Source organism: Mustelus asterias, chromosome 3, assembly GCF_964213995.1.
Source record: "Mustelus asterias chromosome 3, sMusAst1.hap1.1, whole genome shotgun sequence".
Classification (NCBI taxonomy): domain Eukaryota; kingdom Metazoa; phylum Chordata; class Chondrichthyes; order Carcharhiniformes; family Triakidae; genus Mustelus; species Mustelus asterias.
The window spans coordinates 4,341,722-4,365,137 of record NC_135803.1 but is presented as its reverse complement, the minus strand read 5'-3'; the positions used below and the strand labels follow the sequence as shown (position 1 = coordinate 4,365,137).

The following is a 23,416-nucleotide window of genomic DNA, read 5'->3' as shown; positions in this document are numbered from 1 at the left end:
AAAACTAGAGGGCATAGGTTTAAGGTGAGAGCGGAGAGGTACAAAAGTGTCCAGAGGGGCAATTTTTTCACACAGAGGGTGGTGAGTGTCTGGAACAAGCTGCCAAAGATAGTAGTAGAGGCGGGTACAATTTTGTCTTTTAAAAAGCATTTAGATAGTTACATGGGAAGATGTGTATAGAGGGATATGGGCCAAATGCGGGCAATTGGGATCATCTTCGGGGTTCAGAAAACAAAGTGGCATTGGCAAATTGGGCCGAAGGGCCTGTTTCCATGTGTAAACCTCTATGACTCTATGACTCTATCTCGGTAACCAACCTGTATGTGAGCAACTCTTGGATTCTGCGGCCAAAGCAATTGACACGGCGACGAAAAGGGCAGCAAAGATGCAAAGGATGATGAAAACAGAGACCCTCTGCTGATTGAAAGGCGCAATATATTGCTCATGGCCTGTAAGCAAGAACATTGCATATTAACACACGAAACATCAAACCGGTACGTTTCGTTCACTCGTGGATGCAGCCAGCAGAGCAAATGTAAATATGTTTGGATAAGATCGGGTGAAGAAGCACATTACCTCAGATAAGCTCTGTCATTGCCCTTCCATTTTATTAACGTTAAGTAACAATTTATATCAAGTGAAGTTAAGGAACGCAACCTGACGGTTGCATTTATTTTGCACAGCATCAGATTGTCTCTGTTGACGAGGCCCAGTTGTGGCCAGAAATTGGGCCCTATCGTAAAATGCAAATAAATAGTTAATCGCAGTGTAGATAATATGAAGATGTTACTTATCCAAGGTCAGTGAAAGAGCGAGGCAGTTGTCAAAGTAGACTTTGCCGAAATGAACATAAAGGTGCTGAAGGACTTTGACCGATTTATAGATGGATTAAAAATGCTGCAAATTGCGCGTTATGAGCTTGAGACACCCTGGTTGTCCAGAGGAGTGTGAGGGAATATCAAACAGTAAAATAAAGCGTCCGATCGGCACACAGGACTAAGTACTGCAGATAGCTGAGAAGAATATAGAAAGTGCAGACCGAAGTGGCAAAGGAAATAAGGGTATCAAAGAGAAAGCCTGCAAAAAGAATAGCAAGTAAAGATAATGATAACCCAAAGATAGTTCACCAGTATTTTAATCGTAATATTTTAGTTACAGAAAACGTGGGACCTATCAGAGATGAAAACGGGAACTTGTGTGTCGATATGGAGGCTGCAGGAAATGTTTGAATTGAATAATTTGTCAATGTGTTTACAAAGGAAAGTGATGATGAACATAAAGTAATCCAGGAGCAACGTGATATTGGTCGAGATAATCATAAAGAGAGAGGAGTACTCAAATGGCTGGAATATTTGAAAGTTGATAAGTCGCCAGGGCCAGATGGCTAGTTTCTCAGGCTGTTGAAGTAAGTCAAGGAGGAGATTACAGGTGCTCTGAGGATGATGTTCCAATCTTCACTAGATACAGTGGAGGTGATAGAGGACTGGAAAAGTGAAAAAATAGTTCCATAATTTTAAAAGGGATTGAAATAAATGCCAAACAATGAAATGCCAGTTAGTCTTATATCGGTAGAGGGAAAATTATTAGAAACAATTCTGAGTGATAGGATTAACTGTCACCTAGAAAGGCATGGACAAGTTAGGAATGGTCAGCATGTCATCTTGGAGGTAATATATTAAATTCCCCTTTCAAATCATTCATATTTAACGTGTATATTTGAGGTCCTAGCGCAGATTCTTGTAGTACCACACTAGTCACTGCCTGCCAATCGAAATTAAAAACATTTGTCTCAACTGGAATCCAAAGTTGTACAAGTGAGGTTCCACAGATCTCGATGTTGGCACCCTTATTGTCTGCGTTATATATTAATTATTGGACGTGATCGTGGATGCACATTTGGGAAATTTACAAGCACAAAATTTGGCTGAGAATTGGATAGTGTCGAGGGTAACTATGATCTATAAAATGATATTGATATGTTGAGGGAGTGGGCAGTAAAGTAGCAGTTGGGGTGTAACATAGAGACGTATGAGATGATGCACTTAGAGCAGTCAGAGAGTTATGGGAATGCACAATAAATAGAAATGTACAATGGGGGTAGGTGAAGTGAGAGATCTTGGCGTACAGGTACACAGGACCCAAAAACAGTTCAAGCAGACATGCACCCCTTCATTGGCAGAGGTATAGAATATGAAATTACGGGTATGTTAGGATTGTATAAAACACAGGTGAAACCACAGCTGGAGTATTGTCTACATTTCTGGTCACCATATTGCAGGAAGGATGTCATCGCTCTGGAGAGAGTGGAAAGGAGATTTACGAGAATGCTGTCAGGGCAAAAACGTATAACTACGAAGCAAAATTGGATAGTTTGAGGTTATTTTCATGGGAGCAAAGAAGTCTAAGGGGCAACTTGATTGTGGTGTAGAAAATTATGAGAGATAGAGTGGACAAGACAAACTTTTAAAAACCTGTAATTAAGAATCTACTGATGGCCATTAAACCATTGTTGATTGTCGGAAAAATCCATCTGGTTCCCTAATGTATCTTGGAGAAGGAAATCTGCAGTAATGATCTGGTCTGGCCGACATGTGACTCTGGAGTCACATCAATATGGTGGACTCTCAGCTGCCCTCCAAGAACAATTAAGGATGGGGAAGAAATACAGTGGCCAGCCAGCGGCCCCCATGCCCCCCAAGAGTGAATAAAATAAAATGTTTCCCTTTGTGGAGAATTCTACAATCAATGGATTAACATTCAAGAGAAGTGAAAGGTGGTGCTGAAGGGAGATGATGAAGGACGTTTTCCACGCAGAGGGGAGTGTGCACCTGGAGTTCGCTGTCCCAGTTGACGGTGAAGGCAGAGATCCAAAACTCTTTAAATACCTATCTGGATCTGCATCTTAAGTGTTATAAGCTACAGTGCGGGTCGGGTGCAGGAACGTGGGATCGGAAAGGGCACCTGGGTGTCCCTGGGCAGGCATGGTCAAGATGGGACAAATCGCCTCCTTCTCTGCTGTGACCTTTCTATGGTTCTGTGGTTCTTTGTGGGGAAGTCTGAGCTGATATATTTTGGTCTTTGAATCGCTAACTCGAGTATTTACTGAATGGTAAGTACGACGGGCAAGAGGCTAGGAAAAGAGAGTTGGAAGTTTCAACACAGAGATCTCTAAAACTGGTGGCAGGTGCAAAAAGTGAAGAGCCCTGGACAGACTGAAAGAGCTGCATGACCTATCCATCTCGCTCTGATCGTAGCAGCTGATGCTGAAGGTGAAAGATTACAAATGTAGTTGCTTTTCGTGTGCAGTATAACTTGGGTTCTGCAACCCAGATAACATCGCAAGACAAGAATCGTCCTTGCAGTATGTTCAATTTTTCAATATAAATAACTCAACTAGCACACTAACGTGTTCCAAAAAATGTTACTGTATATTTAAACATCAGGAAATTGATACAAAAGATGGCACTCTGCAGTTAAACCAGGAGTACATGTTTTTGCTGCACGGACCAAAAATAACAGGTACTATACAGTCGTCTTTGGAAGACATTGTCAAACTGTAAGTGCCCCAATGATGTTCACACGAACAAAAGCGCGAGCATCGACACACAATGTCGGGATATTCGGACAAGTAACCAAATGTTTGGGCAAACAGATAGCTTTTCAGAAGCAATTTAAGAGAGGAGAGAGAGAGGTATAGCGTTAAAGAGGGTTAAGTACGGCATAAAGTATGGTGCGTCAAGGCAGATGATGACTATATGACAGTGTTGGAACGAGTACAGGCGGTGTTGCGGCGAGCTCAAAACAGGAAAATTGCCTGGTGTTGTTGGACAACTTAAGGTCACAAAGTAAACGTGTGAGCAAATCCTTGAAGTGGTTTGAAAACAAGGTCGCTAACTGTAAAATCTAGGTTTAATTTTAAATCACGTACCAGAACATATCACATTCACGTCCTCTTTATGTTCACAGTCATGGTCGCCCCATGATGAAAATTGGCAGTCCCACAGGAATAGTTCACTCCCCTTGCATTTAACCTCGTCCATCCAAATTGTACCGTTTTGTTGGTCGAAACGCGTCTCCACTGGTGTCCATAAAGGTTCGCCACAGTTTAATTGTCGACAAACGACAGCAGCATCGTTCTTATCCCAGGAATCATCGCAAACCGTTCCCCACGTACCACTGAAGAAAATTTCAACTCGTCCAGAGCAATTATTGAATCCGGCAGCCAGCCGCAACTCTGGAGCAAAAGATAACCAGTGAGATATTGACACTTTAACTTGTAGTTGGGTGCAATTAGTTTACTGCGTTTTCCCTGCTCTAAATGTTCACCTACTGTGCCACTGCTCGACGTCATTCATGCGGAAGATCTCAGGTCTGTGATAGTCTGCTGGACCACATAACCCCAAATAAATTGGCCAGAACGTAGAGTATGAGTTCACTTCACTCCAGTAATTATTGATGTTTAATCAGAGACCTTGGTTATTTTGAACGTTTTTTCCATCAAGCCTGTTGCCAAGCAATAGAAATCTTGAAATATTTCGAAGACCAGTTGTTACACTGCACATTGTGAGCCAGAATTCAGAATAAGAACTTTGAATGTCGCCCAACGGACGTGTATTCGCTGAAGTACAGCATGAATAGAGAGTTACGTAGAATCGTAGAAAGTTGAAGCAGGAGCAGGCCAGCCGGCCCTTCGAGCCTGCTCCGACATTCATTTTCATCAAGGCCAATCATCAAATTCAATATCCTAATTGCGCCTTTAGCCCCAAGTGGTATGTCCAATTTCTCCTTGAAATCACACAACGAATTGGCCTCAACTACTTTCTATGGTACTGAATTCCACGCATTCACCACTCTCTGGGTGAAGAAACTTCTCCTCACCTCAGTCCAAAAATGTTTACGACTTAGCCTCAAACTATGACATCTAGTTCTGGACTCTCCCAGCATCGGGAACATTCTTTCTGAATCTACCCTGTCCAATCCTGTGAGAATTTTATAACTTCCTATGAGATCTCCTCTCATTATTCGGAACGACAGTGAATACAATTCTAACCGACATTGTCTCACCTCATAGGAAGACTGACTTGCTATTCCAGGAATCAGCCTGATAAAACTTTGCTGCGCTCCCTCTCTAGAAAGGGCATTCTTCTTCAAATAAGGACACCAAAACGGCACACAATACACCAGGTGTGGCCTTACCAATTGCAGTAAAACGCCCCTATTCCTGTACTCAAATACTCTCCCTATGAAGTTCAGCAGATCACAAGCCTTCTTTACCGCCTATTGTACCGACATTTATCCTCGCACACGAGGACACCAAGGCCTCGCTGAGTATCTACCTCTCTAAATTCACACCTATTCAAACAATAATCTGCCTTCCTAGTATTGCTACCAATGTGGAAAACCTCATATTTATCCACATTATACCACATTTACCATGCATTTGCCCACTCACACAGCCTGTCCAAATCGAAATGAAACATCTCTTTTATTACACATACATTCTTGGGGCATGGGCATTGCCAGCTGGGCAGCATTTATTGCCCATCGCTTCTTGCCCTTGGATGGCAGTTTAGAGTGAACCACGTTGCTGTGAATCTGGAGTCACATGTAGGCGAGACCAAGTAAGGACGGCAGTTTCCTTCCCTGAGCGACATTAGTAACCGAGATGTTTTTTTAGTGACAAATGACAATGGTTTCATGATCATCAGTAGATTCGCAATTCCAGATATTTTTGCTGAATTCTACGAAGCCATGGCGGGAATCGAACGCCGGTCTCAATAACATTTGCGAAGTTTATCGATTTATAGTCCAGCAATAATACCATTGCCTCCCCGTCGACTCACTGCAACGTCCTGACAACTCACCCTGCCACCCAACTTTGTATAATCTGCAAACTTGGAGAAAATACATTTAGATCACTCTTCCAAATCATTGTTATATAGCGTGAACAGTTATGGTCCACGCACAGATCCCTGTGGTACCCCACTCGCCATTGCCTGCCAATCGGAAAAAAGAGTAATTTTGCCAACCTTTAGCTTTAGAGTATAAAAGCTGGAGTCTGATGATGCAGCTGTATAGAACGCTGGTTAGGCCACATTTGGAGTACTGCGTCCAGTTCTGGTCGCCGCACTACCAGAAGGACGTGGAGGCATTGGAGAGAGTGCAGAGAAGGTTTACCAGGATGTTGCCTGGTATGGAGGGTCTTAGCTATGAGGAGAGATTGGGTAGACTGGGGTTGTTCTCCTTGGAAAGACGGAGAATGAGGGGAGATCTAATAGAGGTATACAAGATTATGAAGGGTATAGATAGGGTGAACAGTGGGAAGCTTTTTCCCAGGTCGGAGGTGACGATCACGAGGGGTCACGGGCTCAAGCTGAGAGGGGCGAAGTATAACTCAGACATCAGAGGGACGTTTTTTACACAGAGGGTGGTGGGGGCCTGGAATGCGCTGCCAAGTAGGGTGGTGGAGGCAGGCACGCTGACATCGTTTAAGACTTACCTGGATAGTCACATGAGCAGCCTGGGAATGGAGGGATACAAACGATTGGTCTCGTTGGACCAAGGAGCGGCACAGGCTTGGAGGGCCGAAGGGCCTGTTTCCTGTGCTGTACTGTTCTTTGTTCTTTGTTCTTGTTCTTCCCATCTGCTGACCAGCTGTCTATCCTTCCCCACCCATCTAAACACATAGGAGAGATATCGGGAGGGCAAAAAGGGGACACGAAATTGCTTTGCCAGATAAGGCAAAGGAAAATCCAAAGAGATTCTAAAATACATAAAGGGCAAAAGGATAACTCGGGAAAGAGCAGGGCGTCTTAAGGATCAAGAAGGCCATCCATGTGCGGACTTAAAAGAGATGGGTGAAATGCTAAATGAATATTTCTCATCGGTATTTACTGCTGAGAAAGGCATGGAAGTTAGCGAACTTGAGGAAATGAATAGTGATGTCTTAACGAGAGTACATATTACAGAGAAGGAGTTGCTGAAAGTATTGAAGGGCATCAGGTAGCTAAATCCCCGGCACCTGATGAAGCGTATCCCAGGACGTTGTGGGAGTCCAGGGAGGATATTGCAGGTCCCCTGGCACAGAAATTTGAATCACGGATAGCCACAGGTGACGTGCCTGAAGATTGGAGGGTGGAAAATGTCGTGCCTTTGTTTAAGAAGAACTGCATGGAAAAGAACGGGAACTGCAGCCGGTGAGCCTAACATCTGTAGCGAGTAACTTGTTCGAAAGTATTCTGAGAGACAGGACCTTCAAGCATTTGGAGAGACAAGGACTGATTAGGGACAGTCAGCATGGCTTTGTGAGTGGAAAATCATATCTTAAAAATTTGATTGAGTTTTTTTGTAGGGGTAACCAAGAAGGTAGATGAGGGCAGTGCAGTTGGTGTTGTCGACATGGACTTTAGCAAGGCCTTTGACAAGGTACTGCATGATAGGTTGTTGCATGAGGTTACATCTCACTGGATCCAGGGTGACGTAGCGAAATGGATAGAAAATTGGCTTGATGACAGAAGAAAGGGCGTGGTTGTAGAGGGTTGTTTTTCAAACTGGAGGCCTGTGACAAGCGGCGTGCCTCAGGGATTGCTGCTGGGTCCACTGTTCTTTGACATTTATATTAATGATTTGGATGAGAATTTCAGAGGCATAGTTAGTATGTTGGCAGATGACACCAAGATTGGTGGCATAATGGACAGTGAAGAAGGTTATCTCGGATTGCACCGGGATCGTGATCAATTGGACCAGTGGGCTGATGAATGACAGATGGAGTTTAACTTAAATGAATGCGAGGTGATACATTTTGGTCGATCGAACGAGAGCAGGACCTACTCAGTTAATGGTAGGATGTTGAGGAGAGTTATAGAACAAAGAGTTTTCGGGGTACAGGCTCATAGCTCCTTGAAAGTGGACTCACAGGTGGAAAAAGTGGTGAAGAAGGCATTCAGCATGTTTCATTGGTCAGAACATTGAATGCAGGAGTTGTGGCGTCTTGTTGAAGTTGTACAGGACATTGGTAAGACCACACTTTGAATACTGTATACAGTTGTGGTCACCTTATTATAGAAAGGATATTCTTAAACTAGAAAGAGTGCAGAAAAGATTTACTAGGATGCTACAGGGAGTTAATTGTTTGAGTTATAAGGAGAGACTTTTCCCCCTGCAGTGTAGGAGACTTAGCAGTGACCTTATGGAGGTTGATAAAATAATGATAGGTGTAGATCAGCTAGATAATCAACACCTTTTCCCTAAGGTAGGGGAGTCTAAAACTAGAGGGCATAGATTTAACGTGAGAAACGAGAGGTATAAGACGGTCCAGAGGGGCATATTCTTCATAGAGCGTGGTGAGTGTCTGGAGCAAGCTGCCAGAGGTAGGAGTAGAGGCGGGTAAAATTTTGACTTTTAAGAAGCATTTAGACAGTTACATGGGAAGATGGATATAGCAGGATATGGGCCAAACGCAGGCAAGTGGGACTAGTTTATTTGTCTAAAAAAAAGGCAGCATGGACAAGTAGGCCCTAAGGGCCTGTTTCCTTGCTGTAAACCTCGATGACGATGACCTGTGATCCCATGTGTTTTAACTTTACACAAGAATCTGCTGTGCGTGAACTTGTCGCAGCCGGTCAGAAAGATGGAATACACCACATCCACCAGTTTTCCTTGGTCAACACAACTAATTAATTCCTCACAGAATTCCAATAGATTTGTCAATTATGATTGATCCTGTATAAATCATTGTTGATTAAGCCTTCCTAGCTACCGACTGTGATGTTAGTGTACCTTTAAGAATGATTTTTTAAAATCATGGTTTTTTTTAGCTCACAGCTTCAGGGAAGACATTATTGTTGCCGAACTGACTACGATGAGTCATTTTATTGCTATTTCAGTAGCTTAAGTGGGGACTGCTTATGTTTACTCTAGGGTTAGTTTTACGATGCTGCATTCTCAGAGGAAAAGGTCATTTTGTTTCTGGACAGTTTTATTTTCACAGTGAGTTTAAGGACTCAGTTTTTGAGAGTTATGAGGCTGCAGTTTCGTTTTTAATTTTAGCAGTGGCATCAAGCAAGAAAAAAGCTGAAGTCTCGTTCTCTGTTTCCCAGTTCTATTTGGAAATTCTGCTGGTTATCTCACGGCAAAGTTTTGCCTTCTGGAAGGAAAGTGCAGCCTTCAAAAAGACTCAATTCCAGTCAAGTGAGATTTTAATCTATTTTAACAGATTCAACATATTAAATGTTGATCGATTCTGATTTATACTATGTTAAGCCTGTCAAAGTGTTTCTTCTATGAACATTTTGGTCAGCTGAAACAGCTTAAGGGTTAATACATTATTGTGCTTGTTTTCTTTCCGCGCTTTTGTTTGTATTTGATAAAATTTATTGCTAAAGTTCTTCTGTACATGTTAACTATATTCTTAAATAAACGTTGTTTGGTAAAAGCTCTCCAATGGATTGTTGAATCATATCTGAAGTGAAAAATATCATGCTCATCCGAGCCAAATTCAAGACGCAAAACGTACGGTTCGGGCGGTCTCCGTAAAGTACTTTGGAGATTCTAACCTGACCCAGGATACGAGTATATATTGGGTGGGGCTAGCGCATACATTTCATTTTCGTATCATGTTATCTAAAGTGAGGCATTTTCAAACGTTTCCATTGGCTTCATTAACGAATTATGTTATTAAGTACATCTTACTGTCGCTATCCTCGAAATAATATCCTGACAAATGTGAAATCTGAAGGCAGAAAGACAATCCAATCGCCCATTATCTTTAACTCTTGTCAGGTATACGCACCAGCGCACTTAAATCGTCGGGAATAATAGTATAATAAGTGAGGTGAAGGTCAGATTGCAAACGTCTACTTAAGAATAAACAAAAATGCAAACAAATGAATGAACACAGTGCGTAATCATATACCGCGATGTTATAAATATTCGTATCAATAATTACCGACATCGTCTGAAACTGGCCCTATGCTCTTTATTCTCGCATCTCCCTCATTGCGTATTTTCGTTGGGTTTATTTCTAAAAAAAAGAAATTCATCCAGTTATTCAGCAACAAGATAAATTCAGATAGCACAATCACTGTCGAAAGTCGCTGCACAGGAGCATTACAAAAAGGGTGACTCTGAACCACATCAGGAGGTGTTACTTCTGATGACCTAACCGTCATTTTGCGGTGTTAAGAAAGAAAGGAAAATTGATTCAAAGGGAGATCGAGGCCTCGGCAACTGTTAGCACAGCCACCAGCGGAGGATTAACAATAATTGTGAACTGACAAGTGGTGCGAATTTATATTGGAGAGTTGTGAGGTTGGGAACTTTTACAGCAAAAGGGAGAGCGAAGACCATGAAGGAATTTACAACAAGGATGCAAACTTCAAATTCAAGATTTTCTTTGAACCGGAGTCAATGTAGAATAGCGATCACCCGTGAAAGCGGAAAAGCCCCTGCGGCAAATTACGGCACGGACACGAGACATTTGGATGAATTCAAAATTAACGAGTGCAGAAATTTTAAAATATTGAAATACTGAAACATTCCAAGAAAAATGGGCTTCTTTTACAAATGGTACCTGAACAAATAACCCCAACATCTTCCTGGTGGTTACAGTTATGTTGACCCCATGGTGAAGATGGGCATTGCCATAACAGCGAATCGTGCAATCGACAGTTCACATCATCCAGCCAGATCTGTCCAGAACCCGTTCCAAATGTGACATCATGGTCCACAGATCGAGCCGGTCCGCAGCTGAGTTGCTGACAAACCACCTCTGCATCCTCAAGTCCAAATGAATCGCCACAAACTGTCCCCCAAGTCGTATTATAGAAAACTTCAACTCGACCTTGGCAGGAATTCGCACCATTCTGCAGCCTTACAGCCCTGTGCTCTGCAGAGAAGAATAGCGACGTTTAATCTTTTCAAGTCAAACTCATTGCAGTAAATGCGGAATCATGTGATCAGGATATAGTACCGTAAAGTAATGAGAACATTTGTTACAAAACTGCAAATTGTCAATTATTCCAGTGGAAACCACTGGGAAGATGAATAACTGTCTCTTAACAGGGCCATAACTTCCTCCGGATTATCACTCCGTACCCAGCTACCATTGTTGGATCAGGGGTGGGGGATCGTGTATTCGGGGTGTGGAACATCATGGGAGGGGATCGAATGACTTTTGACATTCGGGCCCTGGGCAGAATTATGTTTCTGGGCCGGGCTGGATATTTGTATTAGTTGTATTTACGTTACAATTGCTTTTATTCCTTCTAACATTTTCAAAGAAAATATAAGCGTATTACGGGCAGAACCATCTGAGTTTAGCGATTTAAATTGCTATCCTGGATGGCTCCCAGGTCAGCGCAATTATCCGGGTGATGCTAGCATTCTGGACAGTTGCCCCAGAAAACCTTATCTGCAAACTTCAGAGGGGTATTCTCCAGCTCATCTTTTAGGCATCCGAACCGAGATTAGGATACGAGCTAGTTACAGGCCAGTTTCTTATTGACTGACTGCAGCAGGCTTAAATTGTCAAAGTCACTGACTAGCATGGTCTCCCCCAGTTTGATAACAAAACGGTTTCTTGAACAGCAGTTAAAAAGTAGGAATATTTGAGACCTCATCTCACCCCAGCAGATCACTCCCGCATCTTCTTTATGATTGCAGTCACTCTCACCATTCGGGCCTGCCAGACATTCCCAGAAAACAGAATCGTTTGCTGTGCAGTTCGGATTGTCTAACCAGATAGGCCCTGATCCTGCACCAAACCAACCGGAAACCGTGGCGTTTAGAGCCTCTCCACACTTCAGCTGTTTACAGACAACATGGGCGTCTGTTAAATCCCAGGAGTCATCACAGACAGTTCCCCAGATTCCGTTGTAGTAAAGCTCCACCCTTCCAGCACAGCGGCTTCCACCATCCATCAATCTCACCTGAATATTATCTGAAGGACAAGAATTATCATGTTAAAAAGTATCTGGTCCAGGAACGAGTTCCTCAACCATTCGCGCACATTCGCACCTCATGCAATGGTCTAAATGTTTTTCTTGCAACTTCGTTTTCGCTCTGTCATTTTGGCATTTTGTTCCGTTATCAATTCCTCCGCCACGTTGATAATTCACCGTATTGTCACTTGTAGCAATCCTCAATGCACATTCTGTATTGTCACAAGCAGTCATGGAGTATGTTAAAGAACAACGAATTAAAAATGACGACGAATTCTGGAATGTTTCAAAAGTTAACCTGAATTCCATCTCTTTCAGCCGCAACTAAAGTCTTCAAATTGTAACGTTTAATCTCGCTGTGCGAGCATCACTGGAAACGTTGACGTTTCTTGTCCATCTCCAGCATTCCCTCTAAATCGCGGATACAATTGATTGGTTTGCCGGTTACTGCAGAGAGCAACTCAAACAATCACGTTGCTCTGGGACAGACTCACCTGAAGAAGGCACTTAGAGCTCCGAAAACTTGTGTGGCTTTTGCTACCAAATAAACCTGTTGGACTTTAACCTGGTGTTGTTAAACTTCTTACAGATGTCTAGCCAGACTCGGTTAGGACGCAGGTTACATTCCCTAAAGGGTATTACTGTACTGGGCACACGTGGAAACAGTGGCAGTGAAATACCTATTTGCATTTAGCACTTCCTATGTCTCTACTTATCCCGTTTTTTGAAGCTGTCGCCCGGGTCATTCCGGTTCCATCAAATGCTCAATTCGTACAACAGAGAGACACTACTGGTCCAATCAATTCTAGTTCTTTGTTTTCCAAAATGCAAAAGCATTTATTAATTTTGGTATAAACACAACTATAACATCATGGTATTTTAAAATGAATAAGGAAAAAAAACATTACCATATGAAGGAGTCAAAATGGTGTTTCGGTTTTAGGATTCATCGCGTACCTTTCTCTCGGCTTCATGTATAAATTAAACATGCGTTTAATGCCTCTGTATTATAACAAGAGCCATTACCCCGCAGAATATTTTTAATGTCTGGGGCATTGTTTAGGTTTCCGACAATATTTGTGCTCCCTTTCAATGTTTCCTTTGATACATCAGAAGGATTCTGGGATAGTTACGGTGGAGAAGCCGGCCTGTCGACAGCTTCAAATGGGTCTGCCCCATCCTTTTCCATCTAACGCAATTATCCTACGCTTCTATTATTTTTCACTGTGTTATGCTTATTCAGTTTCCCCTTGCATGCACTATTGGACTCAACTTCTCTGGATCGCGAATTGCATGCCTTAGCCACGTTCCGATTAAAGACGTTTCCCCTAAATTCCCTATTGAATTTACTGATTGTATTATTTACTTTTGCTTTGACACAGTGTTGTGTGCAGAACATGTAGAGTTGATGAGTATATAATTAAAACTCAATAATCTGAGAAATTGTATTTAGAAAACCAATGAAGTTCGTACCAGAGCAAACCACGCCGACGTCATCTGCGTTAGAAAATTGATTCGTTTGTTCAAAACTACAATTCCACAGGAAGCTTTCACTTCCATTGCATCTTGCATTGCTGATCCAAACTGGGCCACGGCCTTTACCAAACCGCAAATGGTCATAAATACTTATTGCCGAGCCGCAGTTCAGCTGTCTGCAAACTATATCTGCATCATTGAAATTCCACTGTGTGTCAACCACTCTCCCCCACACCCCACCGTAGTAAATCTCCAGTCGACCATCACAACGACTTTCTCCATTAGCCAGTCGTATCTGCCACAGTTCATCTGTAGGAACAAAGTTTGCTAATCAAAACCTATTTAATGTTTCGCAAAGTAATATTCAGAACACAAAGATAAAAGTTGAACTTTTGCGCCTTTCTCATTAGCTATGCCCTTCATAACAGTCTAAGGTCAGTCAGTCACTGTGCTATCGATGCAGACATGTGTATCAGCATTGAATAAGTGAAACTGTACAGTCTGAATAATCGGAAACTGAGTTGAGTGCTGCTAAGCGATTTATAGGCTCAATAATGTGTTTCACGGAAAAAACCTTCTCAAGGCATCTAAACAGAGAGATTAGTAACCATTCGTTTCCACATTGCTCTCTTTCCGACAAAAAAAGACCAAAGAATTAATGCAATGTTTTTCAAGGAACGGGAGAAAAGGGGCACTTGATCAGCAACAGCATGCTCGCCGACGCCCAGTTTGGGTTCCACCAGGGTCACTAAAGGCCTGCTATTATTCTGCCTTTAGTTCAATCTCTTGTTGAATTCGAAAGGTGAGGTGATCGCGTCTGCCTTTGAATTCAAGGCAGCATTTGACCGAATGTGGCATCAATAATCGTGAGTAAAATTGTGGTCAAAGGGAATCATAGAGAAAACATTGTGATCATCCCTCTCTCCAATTACACTGTCTGCACCTGCAAAGACTTGATTACCTGTAAAGAGTCGCATTCGAACCATTCTTCACATTCCAATCTGTAATTAGCTTGCACTGGTGGCTTGGAATTGTGCCTTTGCCTATATATACTGTATTTGTAAACTTACCTCCACTCACATGATGAAGGAGCGGCTCCGAAATCTCGCGATTCCAAATAAACCTGTTGGACGTTAACCTGGTGTTAAGAGACGTCTTACTGTGCCTTATGTATAGTTTAATAAAATATTTAAAAATAGGTATCGATGGACATTCAAGTGAAAGAGAAACGTATTTCAGATGAATAAGCGGACAGCTTTCTCTTGGAGATATTTATGTCATTGTCTGTGGACATTTTAAGAGAACTGAACTTCATTTGTGCGCCTTCAGCTGAGACACTGGTTCCATACCGAGGGAGAAAAGCAGAGATCTTGAGAATATTTGATCTTTTATGAAGATTATTAGAATGACAGGAAATATTATCAGATGATTCTTCCCTTGAAAAGCAACGAAATCCCGGGTTATGGAGTAGATAGGCAAAACATACAACATGATCTGTGTAAACCTGATAAAGCCCCAGCTATTGCAAAACAATTATCTGTGGAAGAGGACACCAAACAAGACTGCACTAATACAAATCTGATTGAGGAATGTGTAAAATGAATTAAGAAAGTGGGTATTGAACAGAGTTAAGGAAGGAATTGGAACATCAGTGTGTTGGTGATGTCTAACTTGTGAACAAACTAACATGCGATAGGACAAGGTGCAGCTGCATTGGAGAACGGGACTTGCTCAGCTAATTGACAACTGTGACATGAAATGGCCTGAAGAGGGCGAAACATTTTTTAAATAATCAAGGCACATACTCCATAGCTTACCTGACTTTAAAACAATTCATTTTACTCCCTCGGACCATCATAGAAACCCTACAGTGCAGAAAGAGGTCATTTGGCCCATCGAGTCTGCACCAACCACAATCCAACCCAGGCCCTACCCCCTTATCCCTACGTATTTACCCACTAATCCCTCTAACCTACGCATCTCAAAGCCCTACGGGGCAATTTTAGCATGGCCAATCAACCTAACCTGCACATCTTTGGACTGTGGGAGGAAACTGGAGCACACGGAGGAAACCCACGCAGACACGAGGAGAATGTGCAAACTCCACACACACAGTGGCCCAAGCTGGGAATCGAACCCGGGTCCCTGGAGCTGTGAAGCAGCAGTGCTAACCACTGTGCTACCGTGCCGCCCCACGTCTTAGAGTCAAACTAAAATGAAAGTAAAATTAAATTTGGGTTGGGACAATTGAATGCTTGGGAGAAATAATATTTACTAAGAACTATGTACAGCATGGATGCAAGTGAAGGGAGAGCAATGCAGTATTTTAAGACCAGGTACAATGTGTTCCTTTAATTATTGGTGCTTATATAGTGAGTGTTCGAAGGATATTTTCGTCTCAGGGGGCGGGGCGGCTGAGTTGGATCTGCAGGTGAGGAGTGCCAAACGAAGTTAGCAGATACCTCGAGTAGTTTGATATCGAATCTACAATATGTAGTTATAATAGGTAGATTGTATTAAAGGACTAACTATGATATCTCAAGTTGTGAGAAATTAATAAATAAATTTCATTTCCAAAAGGAGAAAAGGTAAAAATGTTGGGTCTTGAATAAGCAGGTTGTGTGATCCATAAAAATTCTGTTTTAACAAGAATACTCCACAGAACGGAGGTTGTGTAACGATGACCCTCACACTGTTGCTTCAACTCTTTCTTTAACCGTAAATTGGAATCCCACTTTCTTTACACATCCCCGTCTTTTTAATGTGCATTCTAATTGTGTTTTATAAACCGATTTCATTCATTATATAACACAACTGAAATAACATTCCAAAAATGCATCGATTTTAAGTAGTCTGTGGAAACAAGCAAGGACACTTATTTGAGGCTGCCATTTTCATATTCTATAGTTGGTAAGATGATGTATTCTCTAAGTCTTTATCTTCCAAGTGCAAAAAAAGAGCAAGATATGCCCTTAAAAGTTGTTGACAGAAAAAAGTCACCTCACACAGGGTGACGGTCAAGATGGTTGATGAGCACCCTATTATTTTGAACACGTGTCCGGTATCAATTGGTCAGAATACATTCCATAGGTGATTCACACTGAGCATGCTATCGGCCACACAAAACGTTTATGTATACTGGAAATATGAACATAAGAACTAGGAGCAGGAGTCGGCCATCTGGCCCCTCGAGCCTGCTCCGCCATTCAATAAGATCATGGCTGCTCTTTATTTGGACTCAGCTCCACTTACCCGTCCGCTCACCATTACCCTTAATTCCTTTACTGTTCAAAAATGTATCTATCCTTGCCTTAAAAGCATTCAATAAGGTAGCCTCAACTTCTTCACTGGGCAGGGAATTCCATAGATTCACAACCCTTTGTGTGAAGAAGTTCCTCCTCAACTCAGTCCTAAATCGACTTCCCCTTATTTTGAGGCTATGCCCCCCAGTTCTAGTTTCACCCGCCAATGAAAACAACTTCCCTGCTTCTATCTCATCTATTCCTTTCATAATCTTATATGTTTCTATAAGATCTCCCCTCATTCTTCCGAATTCCAATGAGTATCACCCCAGTCTACTCAATCTCTCCTCATAAGATAATCCTCTCAACTCCGGAATCAACCTCGTGAATCACCTCTGCACCCCCTCCAGTGCCAGTATATCCTTTCTCAGGTAAGGAGACCAGACCGCTACACAGTACTCCAGGTGTGGCCTCACCAGCACCTTATAGAGCTGCAACATAATCTCGCTGTTTTTAAACTCCATCCCTCTAGCAATGAAGGACAAAATTCAATTTCCCTTCTTAATTACCTGCTGCACGTGCAAATCAACTCCTTGAGATTCCTGCACAAGGACACCCAGTTCCCTCTGCAAAGCAGCATGCTGCAATTTATTACCATTTAAATAATAGTCCATTTTGCTGTTATTACTACCAAAATGGATGACCTCACATTTACCAACATTGTACTCCATCTTCCAGACCCTCGCCCACTCACTTAGCCTATTTATATCCCTTTGTAGACTTTCAGCGTCCTCTGCACACTATGCTCTTCCACCCATCTTAGTGTCACCTGCGAATTTTGACACACTACACTTGGTCCCCAACTCCAAATCATCGATGTAAATCGTTAACAATTGCGGTCCCAACACTGATCCCTGAGGCACACCACTAGTCACTGATCGCCAACCAGAAAAAAACACCCATTTCCCCCCACTCTTTGCTTTCTGTTCGTTAACCAATCCTCGATCCATACTAATACATTACTCGTAAAACAGTACACCATTAGCTTATGTAGCAGTCTTTGGTGCGGCACCTTGTCAAATGCCTTTGGGAAATCCAGATACACCAGATCCACAGATTCCCCATTGTCCACTGCAAATGTAATGTTCTTAAAGAATTCCACCAAATTAGTCAAACATTACCTGCTCTTTATGAACCCATGCTGCGTCTTACCAATGGGACAATTTATATCTAGGTATCTCGCTATTTCTTCCTTGATGATAGATTCAAGCATTTTCCCTACTACAGAAGTAAAGTTATCCGGCCTATAGTTACCCGCCTTTTGTCTACCTCCTTTTTTAAACAGTGGCGTCACATTTGCTGTTTTCCAATCTGCGCGAACCACCTCAGAGTCCAGCGAATGTTTTGTAAATTACCACTCGTGCATTTGTTCTTTCTCCCGCCATCTCTTTTAGTACCCTGGGATGCATTCCATCAGGACCAGGAGACTTGTCTACCGTTAGCCCCATTAACTTGCCCAACACTACCTCTTTCGTGATAATGATAGTTTCTATGTTCTCACCTGCCACAGCCTTCCTGTCATCAATTTTTGGCATGTGAGTTGTGTCTTCCACTGTGAAGACCGACACAAAATGCCTGTTCAATGCCTCACCTATTTTTTCATTTCCAGTTATTACATCCCCCTTCTCGTCCTCTAAAGGACCAAGGCTTCTCGTCCTCTAAAGGATGCAGGCTGAGGGAAGACCTCATAGAGATCTACAAAATTACAAGAGGCAAAGACAGGGTGGATAGTCAGAGTTTTCTTTCCCAGGGTGGAGATGTCAATTACAAGGTGGCACAGGTTCAAGGTGAGCGGGGTAAGGAGGAGGGGGGGGGGGCGGGGGGGGGGCAGTTAAAGGGATATGTGTGGCGGACGTTTTTTCGCGCAGAGTGGCCGCTGTCTGGAACGCGCTGTCAGAGGAGCTGGTGGAAGCAGGCACATTAGGAGCATTGAAGAGGCATCTGGATGGGTGCATGAATAGGGAGAAAATAGAGGGAAACGGACCGAGTAAGGTCAAAAGGTTTTTTAAAATTTAGTTAGTGCATCATGATCGGGCCGGAATTGGAGGGCCAAAGGGCCTGCTCCTGTGCTGTACTTTTCTTTGTTCTTTGTTCGAAATAGGGATGTTCCACTGAGGGACCGACTTACTGCTGTGATGCCGGTGAACTGACAATGCAGAATCGAAGAGGAGAAATAAGAATATGAGAATAACACACGCTGTGTGAAATGTTTGTCCACCGTCTAGGTTTTAAATGTTCCGGGTTGCATACTTTCTTTGTCTGCTTAGTCGCTGCATCATACTTAAACTAATGTTTCTTAATCTTACTTGTCTGAAAATGATTTATGAATTGTGGACTGTCTATTTAAGTATCTGTTTTCTTCAAACCCGTTGATTTTACGGCCAGTGTAGCTGGGCGGCATGCACACCCACTGGGTCTGAATTATCCACAGCCATTTGGGATTGAAATACACACTGGTTTGGACATCGTGTAAACAGCGGCTCGAAACCGAAACACACACAGTTGAAAGATGCCTCTGTAAAAACTCCCACTCTGAGCTGCTCCCTGCAATTCCTTGCAACTCATCTATTAACACCCACTTAAGACTAAGATATTTAAATTTATTTGGGACTGATAGTACATACCTATTTGAATTTGAGTGATTAACGGCCACTTTGAATTAACCTACCTGCACCCGCTTGACACTAATTCGCATTGGGACGAAGTTATGTTAGTCTTTAGAAACACAAGTTCGAAAAGGTCTATCCAGTGCACCTTTCGACATTCTGAAGAAATTGGTCCTCATTGCTCAAAGGTGCTGTTAAATAAAAAAGCCTTGCACTTTACTCTGACGATTCGAATAAGAGAAAATAATATACACGTTGTCCTGACTTCTGCACTGTTTTCTCGAATTTAGCGCAAATTAGAGTTAACATGATATCGGACATACCGGATAAAACCAACATGCAAAATACCTAAACAATCACGAGAATAGTTGACGCTGGACAATAAATGCCACCAACCGGAACAGAGGACCCCAGCATCATTTCTGTGCGTGCACCGGTGCTGCCCCTTGGATAAAACGGAGCATTCGCTCAAACGCATCTCATTGCCGATGCAATCGTTAATATCATTCCATATTGAACCATTTCCTTCTCCAAAGAATGCATTCCGTGGCGCTGATATCGCGGTTCCACAACCGAGTTGATTACAGACAACATTGGCGTCCTGTAAATCCCAGTAGGTGTCGCAAACTGTACCCCAGGTGTCACCCTGGAAGATCTCCACTCTCCCTGAGCAGGTGTTATTACCACCAACAAGTCGAGGTCCTTTTTGACCTAGGTGCATAAGCAATGATGTTCATTGAACTGGTTTATATTGATTTGAAAACTGTTTTGCATGTTTAACTTGAAAGTACAGACAAAGAGAGTCTTCGAAACACTATAATTGCGTAATACTAAGCGGGAGAAACGCTAATGTGTGAGCTACCTTGGCAAAAGAAAATCCGAACATACGAATCACATTGCTGTGGCAACGATGCATTGCAACGTCACCGAAAGGTGGATGGAGTAAAGGGGAAATTACTATTGGCATTCGCTTGGGGCTAAGATGAAATTGAATAGTGACGGATGACAAAATATACTGAAGATTGGAAAATGTAAGTTAGGTGAAACGTATTAGCCGAAATGAAGCTTTGGACTTTTCCTAGCTCTAATGCTGTGAGAACACGGAACACTAGATTAGCAAAATGAAGATAGATTGGAAGTCCTTGAAATCACGTCAGTATTAAGGAAGATTTGCGACAAACATTCCAGTGAAACGAGTAGCATAAGTGGTAAATAAGTCGATATCCGCACGGACTATCAAAGGTGTTGTGGAATCTTGACAAATTATTATGAACATTATTTTGGAGAATTCGAAAAAAACATACTGAAATCCGAGGGCAATTAGTCTAGTTGAGGCTTTTTGAGTCAATTTCATCTTCGGTTATCCATAATTTTATTGTTTGCCGATGCACCAAATGCGATTCAAAAGTTTATTTTAAACTCCAAATGCTTCAATGAAAATGGTGAATAAATTAAATTGACACCAACAGTTAAAATAATGCCCCAAAGTTAAGTGCATTTTGGGCCCCAAACTGTACATCAACAATGTTTCACGTAAAAGCAATAACAATGCAGAGAAAGAAGATATCGAATCTCCAGGAAAATTGCCCTGTTTAAATGTATCGGTGCTCTATCTGGTGTTGGAAGGAATGAAAAACTTACCGGAACAAATCACACTGACGTCATGGTCATGCGTGCAGTTGTGTCTATTTACTGGTGTGGTTGGGCACTCCCAGAGATTGGTCTCGTTTCCATGGCATTCATAGGCATCTTGCCATATCGGATCACTGCCCTCGCCAAAGTGAGCCCCGCCGAGTACTGATATCACATCCCCACATTTCAGTGATGCGCAAACCACACGGGCGTCCTGGAAATCCCAATGTGAGTCACACACTGTCCCCCAGGTGTCTCCATACTCTATCTCCAACCTTCCAGAGCAGCCGTCCGCTCCGCCAATCAGTCGCGGTTGTCTGTGTCCTGCAGGTTATAATCGATAGTATAACATTTCCTTAATGATTTGCTTGAAGGGAAATTCAGATCGTGATTTCTTTCTACAAGAGTTGGCTGCGTTTTGTCCATACTCTCAGTTCTCCACGAAATAGAACGCATCTTTATTTTTAAAGATATTTTTCCAAAGAAATTGTAGCTTTCAGTGAACATTTTTGTTGCGAAAGAGATGGTTCATTTCCTGAGTAACTGAGTTCCGATTTTTACTTTTCGGTTTATTATTTCGTGCTATTCTTAAATCCCAGTGATAAAAGTAAATTACATGGTTTACGATCGCGTTTTAATTCATTCGCATAAATGAATGCAATACCAGTAATAAAATTCTGCGATTGCACTCATTGTTATACTCTCAATTAAAACCTGCAGGACACAGAGCTGCACGGTGGAGCGGCACGGTGACGCAGTGGTTAGCACTGCCACCTCACAGCGCTAGGGATCTGGGTTCGATTCCCGGCTGGGGTCACTGTCTGTGTGAAGCTTGCACATTCTCCCCGTGTCTGCGTGGATTCCCTCTGGGTGCTCTTGTTTCCTCCCAGAGTCCAACGATGTGCGGGGTAGGTGGATTGGCCGTGCTAAATTCTCCCTTCGTGCCGGGGAACGAGCAGGGTGAATCCATGATGCTATGGGGATAGGGTCTGGGTGAGATTGTGGTCAGTGGAGAGTCGATGGGCCGAATGGCCACTTGCTGCACTGTAAGATTCTATGATTTCAAGCTATGTTATAATATAGTGGAACTATAATCAATAATCATTGTTTCTCAAATGTGTTATAATGAAATTTTAGAATTATTAATTGCAAACGGCAAACATCATATTTTGTTCATTTGTTCAGCTTTCCCGTAAAAACTGGCCCCTGTTTGTTTAAAAGTAATTCGATTCAATTCAGTCGTGGGGCCTGTGTGTCGCTGGCTGGGCAGCAATTATTGCCTTTGTTCAGAGGGCAGTTGAGAGTCAACCACATTGCTCGGCGCTGGAGTCACATTTCGGCCAGACTAGGTAGGGACGGCAGATTTCACTCCCAAAAGGACATTCGTGAACCAGATGGGTTTTATGAGTAGCTTCATAATTCCAGTTTGTTTTAATTGAATTCAAATTGCACCATATGTTGTGGCGAGATTCGAACCCAGTTCACCAGACCGTGAGCTGAGTATGGGGATTAATAGTCCAGATATGGAACATAGAACATAGAACAGTACAGCACAGAACAGGCCCTTCGGCCCACGATGTTGTGCCGAGCTTTACCTGAAACCAAGATCAAGCTATCCCACTCCCTATCATCCTGGTGTGCTCCATGTGCCGATCCAATAACCGCTTAAATGTTCCTAAAGTGTCTGACTCCACTATCACTGCAGGCAGTCCATTCCACACCACAACCACTCTCTGCGTAAAGAACCTACCTCTGATATCCTTCCTATATCTCCCACCATGAACCCTATAGTTATGTCCCCTTGTAATAGCTCCATCCACCCGAGAAAATAGTCTTTGAACGTTCACTCTATCTATCCCCTTCATCATTTTATAAACCTTTATTAAGTCTCCCCTCAGCCTCCTCCGCTCCAGAGAGCACAGCCCTCGCTCCCTCAACCTTTCCTCATAAGACCTACCCTCCAAACCAGGCAGCATCCTGGTAAATCTCCTCTGCACTCTGTCCAGCGCTTCCACATCCTTCTTATAGTGAGGTGACCAGAACTGCACACAATATTCCAAATGTGGTCTCACCAAGGTCCTGTACAGTTGCAGCATAACCCCACGGCTCTTAAACTCCAACCCCCTGTTAATAAAAGCTAACACACTATAGGCCTTCTTCATAGCTCTATCCACTTGAGTGGCAACCTTTAGAGATCTGTGGATATGGACCCCAAGATCTCTCTGCTCCTCCACAGTCTTCAGAACACTACCTTTGACCCTGTAATCCACATTTAAATTAGTCCTACCAAAATGAATCACCTCACATTCATCAGGGTTAAACTCCATTTGCCATTTTTCAGCCCAGCTTTGCATCCTATCTATGTCTCTTTGCAGCCTACAACAGCCCTCCACCTCATCCACTGCTCCAACAATCTTGGTGACATGAGCAAATTTACTGATCCACCCTTCAGCCCCCTCCT

General features: G+C 42.7%; 1 protein-coding gene across 1 annotated transcript in view; it reads right to left on the bottom strand.

Moving 5' to 3' along the window:
* LOC144485304 (scavenger receptor cysteine-rich type 1 protein M130-like) overlaps window positions 1–23,416 on the bottom strand; it is a 107,685-nt gene that overhangs the window by 3,061 nt on the left and 81,208 nt on the right. The window contains exons 12-19 of the mRNA XM_078203518.1: window positions 20,965–21,279; window positions 19,720–20,034; window positions 13,413–13,724; window positions 11,624–11,938; window positions 10,571–10,885; window positions 9,947–10,021; window positions 3,929–4,234; window positions 318–449 (exon numbers count right to left, since the gene is read on the bottom strand). Of these exons, the coding sequence (XP_078059644.1) occupies window positions 318–449; window positions 3,929–4,234; window positions 9,947–10,021; window positions 10,571–10,885; window positions 11,624–11,938; window positions 13,413–13,724; window positions 19,720–20,034; window positions 20,965–21,279 (2,085 nt within the window). The remainder of the gene's footprint in view (window positions 1–317; window positions 450–3,928; window positions 4,235–9,946; window positions 10,022–10,570; window positions 10,886–11,623; window positions 11,939–13,412; window positions 13,725–19,719; window positions 20,035–20,964; window positions 21,280–23,416) is intronic.